General features: G+C 34.7%; 1 protein-coding gene across 7 annotated transcripts in view; it reads right to left on the bottom strand.

The window, feature by feature from the left end:
* ADAM23 (ADAM metallopeptidase domain 23) overlaps window positions 1-13345 on the bottom strand; it is a 184872-nt gene that overhangs the window by 7596 nt on the left and 163931 nt on the right. The window contains exon 25 of one of the 7 annotated variants that reach the window (XM_075934339.1): window positions 5595-5685. The exons of 1 other annotated variant lie outside the window; for it this stretch is intronic. In XM_075934339.1, coding sequence (XP_075790454.1) covers window positions 5595-5685 — 91 coding nt within the window. 5 more of the 7 variants (XM_075934344.1, XM_075934343.1, XM_075934342.1 and 2 more) reach the window with 5 other exon arrangements.

Below are 13345 nucleotides of genomic sequence, written 5' to 3'. Positions count from 1 at the left end.
AGAAATTTAAGGATTGAGTAAAAACACTACAAAGGCAATTTCCTCTGCCTCTGATATTCGCATTTACACATCAAAAGCTATGAATGGAACACATCCAGCCTGACTCAATTAGCTTCATTAACACTGTTCCTACAACTGACAGGTAACTGCTTTTGTCCTGTTATATATATTCTGGATTTTGTAATTTCCACTCCAACTCATCTGACAAAGTGGGTTTTACTCACAAAAGCTCACGATATAATATATTTTTGACTCTCTAAGGTACCACAGGACTACTTATTGTTTTTAAAGTTACAGACTAACATGACTACCCCTCTGAGACTTTTGGCCCACTTAGTAATCCTCCACCTGGCAGGAAAGAGCTGTTTTTCAGCAGATATTACAGAGAATAATACTGTACCTATGCATTTTTACCTACCACAACACTTCCTCTCCTAGTCTGTTTCACATTCTGAGGACTATTTATGCAGTCTCAAAAGAAACTCTCCAATTTTTTAAACATTTAGTTCTTCTGGTACTATTACTAAATATTGTTATTTATATATCAAGTATCCTCTTTCAAAATGCAACAAACTATCAAGCCAACATTTAAAAAAGCAACTGAATTCCTTACTCCAGCAAAACTACTTATACAGTCTTTATATTAAAAAGAACTGGAAAGTAGGCCTAAACATGAAATTAGGAGGGCCTGTACAAGACGGCACACATTATCTAACTCCTTGTTCCACTTCCACTTCAGTCTTTAATGAAGCATTGTAATGTTTGGAGTGAGGTTCATGGACCTGCTCAGCATCAGTACATATTATGTGTTTGCACATTGCCTAGGACAGTGGAGCCCTGGCCCATGAGAGGGGCTCCTAAACTACTGCAGTACAAACATCAATAACAACTTTGTCAAAATACGAAGAAAGGTCGTCTGTGAAACAAAGTATAATTCCTAACAGGGTGCTCACTAGACAACACTGAACTCAAATTCACAAAATATGTTACTTAATATCTATGTGCACTAAATGCCCTCCTGACACTTGAGCTCAACATCTTTTCTTCCCTATTTTTATCCCTATCTTTCCAGAAAAGGTCGAAACTTAAATCCTAATTAGGGTTACCAGATGGTTTCAACAAAAATACCGGACACACTTGACATTACATCACAATCTACATTACATCTTAGTTAGAAAATAGCGAACATTTATATTTTCTCAATTTGTTTCCCGAACAGAAAGCTCAAATATTGGACTGTCCAGTTCAAAACCGGACACCTGGCAACCCTAATCCTAAAGTTAACTTTACTTCTTTAAAGAAAATTTTTTTTTTGCTAATTATTATCAAACAGATCCACTACATTCATGAACAAAATTTGCATAATTGCAGCTTACGTTTCATTTGGAATTGAACCACAATACTGTATGTGCATGTGAACACCTGATAACCTGTGGAACAGAAATCATACCCCCTAATTTATAAAGTACTGGCTATTTTTTCCTCACATTCCTAAAGACTTAAAATGAAAATTGTAACCCCTTCTATTAGGCTACAAAAAAATCTGGAAACAAAGTGTAAGAGGACCTATATTGTGCTAGCCTTCTTCCACATACATGTGAAAAAGCCTTTTCAATTCCCCCCCAAAAAACAAAACCATGCACTTCAAGCTGTGAGCTAGGCCAGGCCATTATATTTGAGGTTCTGCTACAGAATAAATATTCATATCTTGCCCCTTTAAAAATATTGAACTCCTGATATTTTCACTGTGAGAGTTTACTCATACAGAGATACCAAGTACTTCTACTTTTTTGTATGACAGGAAGACATTCAGGATGCAAAGTGGAACATTTGTATAACTGATTTAAGCAATGGGGGAGCAGGTTAGTTTTGTGGTAGACAAAAAATATGTTGACATACCAAGAAGAATAATTAACATTGCATTATTTAAGCCAGTCAGCCCATTTAAAGTCCTGACTGACAAACACTCTTGAGAGTGAACTTAATTTCACCCCTATTCAGGACAGCACTTAACTGCTTTAAGCAAACATGTTAAGAATATGCTCAAGTGCTGTCCTGAATAGTAATACTTTCCTGAATCCAGGTTTACTGTACTAACATCCAGAAACAATTATCACACTAGAAAGATCTTTAAAGGAGTTTAACAGGATATGCCCTGGAATACAACACTTCAAACATTTTTTTACCAGAGATATATGTATGTGGCTACCTTTTACTTCACTGGGAGCAGTACATGTCAAATGGTCAAATACAGACCTGGGGCATATACTGTAATTCATGCATGAATTATTCAGCCATGTAATTCACATCACATTAATTTCTAGGAAAATAGTCCAGAAGTGGAGGGAAGGACAGGCGTGACATTATTTGCATGTGTACAATTACAAAGGTACAAATTCTGCAGTCCTTACTTGAACATTTGTTCAATAAAAAAGGGCAGAATTTGGCTCAATTTCCTAAAGAGAATTAACAATACTATAAATAAGTTATCTAATTAAATTACATATATCTATATAATGTACCTGCTATGATATTGCAGACAGCTAATTTTCTTTTATAATTTGGATTTAATATGACCTGTGCTATAGAAGATGCAATGTAGACCAAAACAATACTCAGAGAAAGGTTGTGAACAGTAATTAATGTACCACAGAGTAGGCCTTTATACATTACAGGCAATCTTGCAGTCTCTTCGCTTGCAGAAGCCCCACTTATTTCAATGACAAGTCTGCATGCAAAGAGATATAAATCAAGTCCAAGAGCTGCATATTCCAAAGCACATACCTCATCTACTGTTCTGCTTTTAACCTACACACTGAATGTCATAAGAGCCAGATTCTTCCATCTTTAAATGGGTGAAGACTCTGTGTCAGAAGTGGCCACGTGAGAAAATTTGATGAACCAGTACAGGTCATCATTAAGACTATCTTGCAAGGAAGACATGAATTTTCAGGGCAAATTCTGCCCTCACACTTCTCCACAGATATTGAAATTAATAGGCAGCACAGGAGACTATATAAGGACAGAATTTCTTAAACTCTCAGGGTATTTCTACACTTGTACCCTCTTTTGAGAGAGGGATGCAAATGAAACCAGGATTTAAATATCCTGGGCTTCATTTGCATATTTGCGTTATGGCGCTATTTCGAAATAACAGATGCTGTTAAGACACAGTTATTTCAAGAGAATAAGGGTTATTTCAAGAGAAGGCTTTTCTCTCAAAATAACCGCATGTTAACAGCATCTGTTATTTCGAAATAGCGCAATTTCGCCAGAGCGTGAATATGCAAATGAAGCACGGGATATTTAAATCCCAGCTTCATTTGCAATTTCGAATGTCTTCATTTGCATCCCTCTCTTGAAAGAGGGTACGAGTGTAGACATACCCTAATAGATTGCCAGTTTGGTAAAAAAGAGAATTATAGACATTTTGCTTATGTTTAAAGCATGGACAGAATCAAGTATTTTTAACTACCCTTTTCTTCCTTTTGAAATCATTTAGTTTTGAGCTGCTATCATACCACCCTAGTTCTGGAGGGTTTCATATACCACTCCTGAGAAAATTGTGAATGAGAGATTAGGAAAATAATTTTAAAAATCACAAATTGGATATCACCTCTTTTGTACTTTTTGAGCATGCAAAACAATATTTCCCTAGCTATCTAATTCTTTCTATAGCTAACCTGAAGTGCTTTTTAAAAAAAATATGAAATCAATAAATTCAGAAAACTATTTAAGAACTTCATTGATTATTGGTTGCCTAATGCTCCTAGTCCGAACAACTTAACTGAGCATTTGTGTACAATGGCAAAAGCGGGGATGCATTCTTCATCCAGATTGCGTCTACTCTGCCTCTGCTTCTCCAGTTTACTATTTGGGAGTAGCTTTTTCAGACTCCAGCCTGGTTAACATACAGCTGTACTCTCTCCATGGGCACATAAGCTCCTCCCATGGAACTGCACTCTACAATCCTAACAACCACTATGCCTAAAAAGAGCTTTTAGCACCCACAGAGATTGAGGCAAGACTTGCCCCAACTGAATGTGAATGTGTAGCATTAACATGAGAAATTAATAGGTTTTAAAAAGTAAACAGATTTTTTTTCTAACCTACTAAGGTTTGAGGGTTATATTTCTCCTAAAAGAGAATGCTGAAAACTACACACATGTATTTTTATAAAGCTTTAGATTATTTGCTGTAGTAGGCTTTTGCTGGAGAAATTAACAATCCTGAAATCTCGTATTGGCTATTATGCAAGAAAGGAAATTATTTCTAAATACTCTATATCTAAATACACATGTAATTTTTATGACTACCCATTGTTGAAGATTTAAGATCTTAACAGGCGTTTTTTAAATTTGTACATTTTAGGTAATCTTTACTCAACCCCACAATTAATAGTCAATAGCTGTTGTCATGCATGGATGCACAAAAAAGCAGCCACAACCTTAGTTGTCTTTTCTTACTGCAACAATGGGGAGTATTATCACCATCTTTGCTGGGGCTAATCACCTTGGGAGAGATCCTCATCTGGTATAAGTCAATCTAACTCCACAGAAGTCAGTGGAACTTTGAAGATTTACACTAGTTCAAATTTAAACCTTAGTGTGCTAATTTGATATGGACAACACAAGGAAAAGCATGATTTTATATCATATCACACATATAATAATCCAAAATCACTCAAAATACAATTCCATTTCAGTCAATGGGAGTTATACCCGGAATTAACTTGCTCATGTCAATTAATGGTAATAGGTGGGCAGGAATCAGGTTTCTTGTCTCAGAAAAAATTCAGAGATTTTGCAAAAAAAATCCCATCCCATGGACAAAAGGTCAAAATCTTGAAAATGTTCATGACCTTATAATCTGAAAAAAAAATCAGTTTGGATTATTCAAATTCTTTGATAATTTGTAAATGTTTTATTTTAATTTATATCTTTTCTTAATCTATACATTAACTCAATTTTAAATATAACTTTTTTATTTTGAAATGATCAAACACTGGTTTCCTCAACATTTTTCAAAATGGGAAATTTCTCAAAATTGCCCATTTCCCATGAAAGGTTTCTATTTCAAAGAATCAGTCTTTATGACAGAAAGATATTTAGTCAAAAAACTCAACTAATTCTATAGTAAACTTCATATGAGGTTAGCCATTTGTAATCAGACACACTGTGTCAGTTTTCAAGCACTCCTGTACACTATTTCATGTTAATTTACTTTTCATACTGTACCTTTTGATTTCCTACCACTATATTTCACTCTGCAAAGCATACCAAAAATAATACTAATATAGGGAAATGGCTTGACCTTCTTCATGGGAAGAAAATTATTTATTTTTTCTACTTTTGGGGTTGTTTTCCATGATCTTATGAAGGTTAATTCACATATTCTCCAACTTTGCACCCTGGTGACATCTGTGGTTTTTTTTTTTTTTAAACATTTTCCCTCTTTTTCAGTGCTAGTGTAACTATTTATTTGAAGCAGTATTTTTCACTTTCAGTCTTGTAGCAGGAACTCAAAACTTAGTGTTGTAAGCAGAGAATAGAAATGCCATAGCCACTGAAGAGAAGACATGCGGCATTGCTTACTTAAAGCCCCATCCTGTCCCCCCAAGGACAATAGCTGCTACCAGGATGGCACCAGCGATGGAACCTATTATAAGATTGGTGGCACTAGGACCTGCGATAAAGGATTATGGGAAGAAAACATAAGAACCAACCACTTCATTCAAGACAAGGGAAACGTAATCAAGCAATTTAGGAAAACAAATAACCTACAAGATGTATCTAAACATTTTCAAAAGGCCCCCACTTGCTTTTCATTTATAGCATGAATAACCAGAGCTATTGTAATGTCTCTCACTGTGCTATACTTCTTTTCTAATACTAGATTTTTACGTATCTCAGAAATTAACAACACTGTCATTCACTTTATTCTCTGGCTTAACTATTCCAATAAGCACGTAGTACGCGAACCATCAGTTCAAAACATTCATATATTTGTCAAATTAAATAAAGTCTTAACTTTTTTCAAATTAGGATTCAAGGAGTAATAAAACATAACTGTTGTACTTAATGCCTACTTATTTCACTCCAATGGCAAATGAAAAAAAGGAATTTTTAGGTAGTTAGGATCTTGGAAGTTGCTGAGTACCCCCATATCCCACTTATTTCAACTTGATCAGGTAGTGTTCAGCACATTTTAGGAAGCCCATAGCACCATATAATCCCTATGGCTATGTCATCCTTAAGTTTATTAACTACAGAGAATTCAGCTGAAAGAGTGGTGAGTAAAAGGATACAATTCAAATAATAAAGATCTGTAATTGAAATAAAAGTTGCATTCCCACTGAAGCATTCCAAACATCAGTGCATCTCCATTATCTTCAAACAGCCACGGAACAATAAAGTGGGGCAGGGAAAAAGAGACTGAATAAAAAATGGCATAAAATCCATTTGATGTAATTTTCTTTAAAAGGAAATAAAACACTTGAAGATCAATTAACAATTTCTTGCATAAGTGCTTTATTTGCTTGGGGAAAAGCAGGAAAAAAATACAAAATAGATCTGACCAGATTAATTCCAGACCACAAAATTCTTTGGTATTAGACACTCCTGAATGTACATCTACTATCTCTAAGTCAAAGGCAAAGTAACATCTAATACAATTCTTTTGCATATCACACAACTTATAATTCAATATAAACATTTAAAACCCATTAACAGACTTTCAAAAATAATACTAATGAAAGAAATCCAAAAAGACAGCTACTCCATGGTATTGGCCATTTTGTTATTCTAAATAGCACAATTCTGGTTTTGGTATCACAAAGTGTTTGGAATACTATCAGAGAGCTACAGGGAGGAAAAGAGGAGCATGAAGAAAAGATGGAGGAAGCAGAGAGGAGTACCTGGCACAGCCGAAGGAACTCAAGGGCTAGTTTAGCATCAGATGCCTTAATTGCCAAGTACCAGATGTAGTAATGAGAGTATAACCTAATGTTATATTCATTTTAGTGACCTGGTTTTGAACAATACATTACATAAGTCAGTTGTTTCTTTGGGTTGATTTTATGATATCAGGTCAGACTGAATAAAAAGCAAGCTCCTCAGCTTTTGTTTTCAATATACAGTACAAAGAAAAAACATTGTCTATACAGCGTATGTTTCACGAGTTCATGTCTATGGATTAAACAATATACATATCATCATGCTGCAGATAATTCATGATTTATTATTCTGAATTAACACATAGAGCTTATGCAAATTTTACTAATATTGAGTAGTGCCTTTTGTTCTATAATAGTCTGATTTACTTCAAATGGACTATTTGTGGTACTCACCATAGATGGGGGCAGATTATGGCCCCAAAAATTATGTCTAATCAGTCTAAAAATTAATTAATCTATTCCCTTTTTAAAAATACTTCTTTAGACAACAAGTATTCAGAAATATTAATAAGAATCTGAACTTAATAGATATGAGCAGAGCGCAAATGTAACAACAATAATAATACATAAATTTTCTAATAATGGAAAATGTATCTTACTGAACTTACCTTTCATAGTCAGACTTGGCTACCAATCCGTAACACTGAGCATGTTGGAGGATTAACAAATGCTGTTGCATGGGCATTCTATTTCCAATTAAGAGATTTTTTTCCTCAATTACTAACAATGTATACTTTTCCATCTATTATCTTTGCCTGATCCAAAGCACAACTTCTATCTTTTTTTTTTTTTTTTGGTGAATGGATTTGGATTCAATACAAGCATACTATTTTTAGAGTTTTTGCAAGCATAGCAAGTAACTGATTTATACAACATTTCAGTTTTGGGAAATCCTTAGAAATTATTTTTCTGCCTGGCCATAGAAAGTAATTTTTCCACAAAAACACCACAGCTAGTACATTTATCTGACATATTTGTAATTTTGAATCAGAAGTCCAGAAATGGCCATTTCAGGATATTTGAAATATGTCTACATGTACAGAACAAATAATATTCCATGTGTCTATTATATGTTTGATAAAATGTTTTACACGTACATAGAAAAATGTAAAATGTTAATGATTCAAAAGAAGACTTGAGCTTAAGGAAAGCAAACAGAGGAAATACTGTTACTGTGAATAAATTTACCATCAAGCTAATTCAAATCAGATTTAAATAGGATTAAATAATTAAATAAAAATTAGATTTAGAAAATAAGGAAAACTCTTTAAAGTTATAATAACTGTGGTGAATACCATAAAGTCCTGATACAAGTCACCTGAGATTGGCCCAACTGTGTCACAATTAGAGAAGGGACATCTTTTCTTTGACTACAGAAAATAATTAGAAAACCAAGCTCCTGTGCCAACAGCCTTAAAAATGGGAACATAATATAGTAGTGGATAGCTGAAACCCTTGTTAAAAAGATTCTGGCTAAAATTCCTCTTTTTCCTGTGGAATCTAAGTAAATACTGGTAGTCAATAGATTCCTATTCATAGAGATTGATAGATATCGCAAGAAAGATCAATTAAACAGAAACTGAAAATGCCTGTGGAATACACTCGGGATAAAATTCTAACTCATGGAACTCAATGGATATTTTGCCACTGACTTCAGTGGGTCCAGGATTTTACTTGGGACTTCAATGAAGACATATATTACATGATTTCTTCTGTGTAAAGAATTATACAAATAATAATTATTATTATTCCATGGTGTCAAGGAGCCCCAGTCACAGATCAGGACACCAGTATGATAGGTGCTATACAAACAGAACAAAAAGAGGTAAAAATTAATTTGTTTAGAAAAGAATTCTCCAGGTAAAACTAGTTCCGGTTTGGAAATGTATAAAGAGATCAGAGACATACTGGAAAACTAATTTTAAAGACTATGTTACAATAGATTAAGCATTTAATGCAAGATAACTTTAAATACCATGAAAATTGGACATTTTTATGTTTTAATGTTTACCTTCTTTTTTGCATTTTATCAAACAAATAATACATAGGAAATTTATATTTTTATTGAGATGTCATTATTTAGCTGCTAATGTAAATACTGTAAAGTAAATACCACTAGATATTTCTTTATTGCTTCAGTAAATGATAAAAAGTACTGGTTATGGAGGAAACAGCAAACAGATTTCGGCCATATAAGTTCTACAGTCAAAATGCAAATTTAAAGTATTAAATTGTGTTCACTGTGGCCTTTTGGATGCATTTTCTATTCTGCCTGGTGGAGAGAAATAAAAATTGTAGAGGTTAAATTCTCTCAGATCTGTTAGTACTCATGATCTGCCAACCCCTGTTAGTACTCATGATCTGCCATTATTCAGCCTACTGGCACTTTTTGAGTGGAAAGAATCCTTCTGACTTCAAAAGGGCTTGGGATCAAGCTCTATATTCCATCACCAGGATTATCCCATTGAAGAGAGTAACTAAATTAATGTTCTGTATATCTATTACTGATAATATTAATAACAGTTCTAGATTAGGCCAAATCTCTTTAGTATAAGCACAGATGGTAGCTCAGTTAACGTTGCTTGAAACTTTTTACTGTAAGATCCTGTTTTCAGTTGCTTATAATTTTGCCAAATTGTTCATGCTAAAATTTTCAGTGACAGACATCTCTTTCATGCTGAGTTTTTTTGGAAAGTTTCAGATAAAACAGTTATATTATTTTTGAGACTGAGATTACAGGAAAATATTATGTTGAGTTCAAGTTAAAAAATTCTTATAATAATTTAACTGAGAAACTGTAGCATGCCCATACTTGGACGGTAGCTTCGCCATTTGCAGCAGAAATGCGCTGGTGTGAGAAATGTGCCTTTCTCCCAGTTATAAACCTCTGAAAAATATCAATTTGCACATGCTCAGAAGAGAACTGTTCAGAGTTCTAAATTCTGAATGCTTAAAGCCCATATCAGGGATTCAGTAGGACACTTCCTCCAATTGCTGTGAGCAGCTAGGGTTCATTGTGGCACTAGGCAAAGGAACTGGGAGCAGGAATTCCATCTCTCTTGTGCTTTCAGTGCTCCTGTTCCTGGTGCTTACAAAACAGGGAAGGAGGAAGCTGTCTGATGCAAAAACAGAGGGTATTGCATGAACCTGACAAGGTGAGGAAAGTGGACTAAAACGGAGGGATGGATAGGAGGAGTGAGTCTGGTGGAAGGGTTATCAGGAGCAGAGGCTAAGGTAGGGAGGATAGGAGCAAAGGAGAAGGAGAAAGAGTCAGGATGAGTGACTGTGGACTGAAGCAGAGATAGGCAGGAGATGGGGAACAGGAACAGAGGTGCTGATTAGGAGAAAGTGGAAGTGGGACAAGAGCTAGGGGCGGATAGGAGTGGAGAAATGTGAGAGAGGGGTGAAGATGCAACGCAGAATGGTCTGTAATCATAAGAACTCTTGCTCCGTCAGAATCTGGAATTGAACCCTGTAGTCCTTTATCTCTATAATCCTCTGCTGTCAGTAAATAGCAGTGAAACCCGCTGGCAAATGTTTGTCTCATCCGACTAGTAGGTGGCCCACACACGGGATAATGACTTTTTACTGCTATTAGCTCAAGTGGCAGAAGTAAGTATTGTGCAGCTAATAAACCAGACTTTACTGACCACCAGGCAGTGTCCTCAGTAGGATTCCTCATTGTTTTATATAATTACGTACCATTGTAAAAGAATGTTAATGATGCAGAGTTAAGAATTCAGAAATTAAGAAATGCCAGAATTCAGGTGGCCTGGCAAACTTAATTTCCCCTTCTTTCGTATGCACCGTGGTACAATCTGTAATTACATAACACATACTATTCCCATAGGGGAAACACTTTCATGGGGTTGAAATCTTAGATAAAGTTTGTGTGGAGTTATATTTCTGGGCAGAATGCAGATGAAAAATGTTAAAAGATCAAAATAACGGCAGTTTATTTCATGATTTGCAGTGTATTCCCTGAATACGGAATTAAAGGAACTTACTTCAGGATTATCATATACATCATACACATTATATAAATACCCCTTGTTAAAACGTACATGTAAATTAGTATGTTGATGCCTCAGATTTGAACTCCCCAAAATTATAAAAGGCAATATCGTATCTCTTGTTCAAATGTTAAATAATGTACTGCCCTGTGATAACTGAAAATTCTATCAACAGAACATCCAGCAACTTTGTTAGAAAGCTATGTATATATAATTTCAATTGAGTAGTTTTCTTTTATGACCCACTGTTAGAATGAATGCCCCATTCACTAAAACAAAAAAATGTGAATTGTAGCAAACAGTCCATCTTGTTCTATTAGATTACATTTTGCAAAAATAGATAATCACAATCTTCAAATTATTATTGTTTTCTTTTTTTTATAATTTGGAGCAATGAAACATTTAGACATCTAATTGTATTATCTGTGATGATGTAAAAATTCACAAACTTATTTTTTTATGCCCCACATTGTCCCAGACAGGAGAGGGTTCAACACTGCATGAGCAAATCACATGACACAGACACATTCAAATCACATGACGAATACAATCACCACATGACACAAAGCTAATGGGATAATACACGGAGGGCTCAGGTGCGTACCTCACACACTAGGCACCAAACATAAAACTCTTAAACTAAAAAAAAAATGCTTACTCTATTCCCCACCCTGTGCCTCCAAAAATCACCCCCAGAGCCAGAATGGTCCCTGCCACTGCACCTATTAGCCTGTTAGTGGCCATGCTCACTGTGTGGAGGGAAAAGGGAAGATTTTTAAGGAAATGATCACATAACTGTATATGTCTGAAATGAAAAATAAAATAGACCTCAGAGGGATATTTCACTTTGTAATCCATTGTTTGTGAAACAGTTCAAGTCCCCAACAAATCTTTCTCTACACAAATACTATAGCTTTAAATATATGGAAAAGCCAAATGTGGCCTCAGCTAGTATTTGAATGCTTACAAAATTACTTTAACAAATTTTATTGTAACATTAAAACTAATGTTTCATAACCTGTGATTACATCACATTATTATTTAAAAATAAAACATCCTCAGCCTATGTGAACCTAAAATGTATTTAAAATGTAAGCATATACAATTTGATCACCAATAAGAAAACTTTCTTCTCTCACCAGAAACACACTGTATCCAGGACATTAAACTAAACAGTTAAAGATGAACATTGTTAACTTATTACATCATATAGTGTTGCTTACAAAAGACCAAAGTACTCCTAAAAATTTTAAGCATTGAATAAACTGCAATAAACTCTTTATTTAAACAAATTTAATGCAATTTGTTTTAAAAAATCTGTGTGGAAATATGTTCCAATCACTACCACACCCTGTATGTGTGACAGAGAGATACACCAGGTTATTTTGAATTATGTACTACTGGCCTGCTCATACTTCCATGGAAGTCAGTCAGTTTGCCATCCAACTGAAATTGAGCAGGCACCAGACAAAAACAAAAATTGAGTAGGATAACTGATAGTCAACCCAGGGAGCCAAATTAATATCTTGTACAATTCCACAAATTTATGTGAGAGATTAGTTTGGCCCATTATGTTTAAACATTGGAAATGCCTCTGAACAGAATGACATTTATTTTCAGTGCATATTAATCTCAGTACTTACAGTGGTTTTTAACCTGTGGTCTGCAGACCTCGGGGGTCTGCAAACTTATGTCTTAAGATTTCCAAAGGTGTCATCTCTTCCATTCAAAAATTTGTAGGGTTCCACAAATGAAAACAAGATTGAAATCACTGCTGTAGATACAATAGACCAGATTCTCCACTGCCTTGTCCTCTGTGTAGACATTTAAATGCTATGCAAAGTAACTGAAAATGAGCTGTAAAATATTACCAAATCAGTATGGTAGTGTTTTATACCCATTTATTATAGGCATACATGATTATACAGAGGGCGAGGCAGTGGAAAATCATGCTTATAGAGTCCTTTAATCTAAAGGTTTAATTCTGAGCACAGTTAGATTTGAATTTCATGCTTTTCCCCCTCCACACACATACATTCCTGCCCACCCTGAAAAAAAAGATTGAAGAGATAGAGAACACCTATGAAGGCATTCAAAAGAATTCTTAAATGGATATCATTTATCCAAATGATCAAAATAACAGGGAATTACACTTTTTGGGGGTAAAATAAAGAATTTAAGGTTTTTTGGCAAAATAAACACCTAACTACTTCAAAGAAATTAGAATATCTTGGCTTATACTTTTTCCTGCTGAAAAACACATACGCCTGATTCTTCTACCCCTTCTCCCACTGAGCAATACCTTACTCCATAAGTAGTCCTCTTGATTCTGAATTGTTCACCAAAATCAATTCTTCTAAAGAATAAGCTACAGTAT

Source organism: Pelodiscus sinensis, chromosome 7 (genome assembly GCF_049634645.1).
Source record: "Pelodiscus sinensis isolate JC-2024 chromosome 7, ASM4963464v1, whole genome shotgun sequence".
Lineage (NCBI taxonomy): Eukaryota > Metazoa > Chordata > Testudines > Trionychidae > Pelodiscus > Pelodiscus sinensis.
The sequence above is the reverse complement of the archived record's forward strand: the minus strand, read 5'-3'. Positions and strand labels throughout refer to the sequence as shown.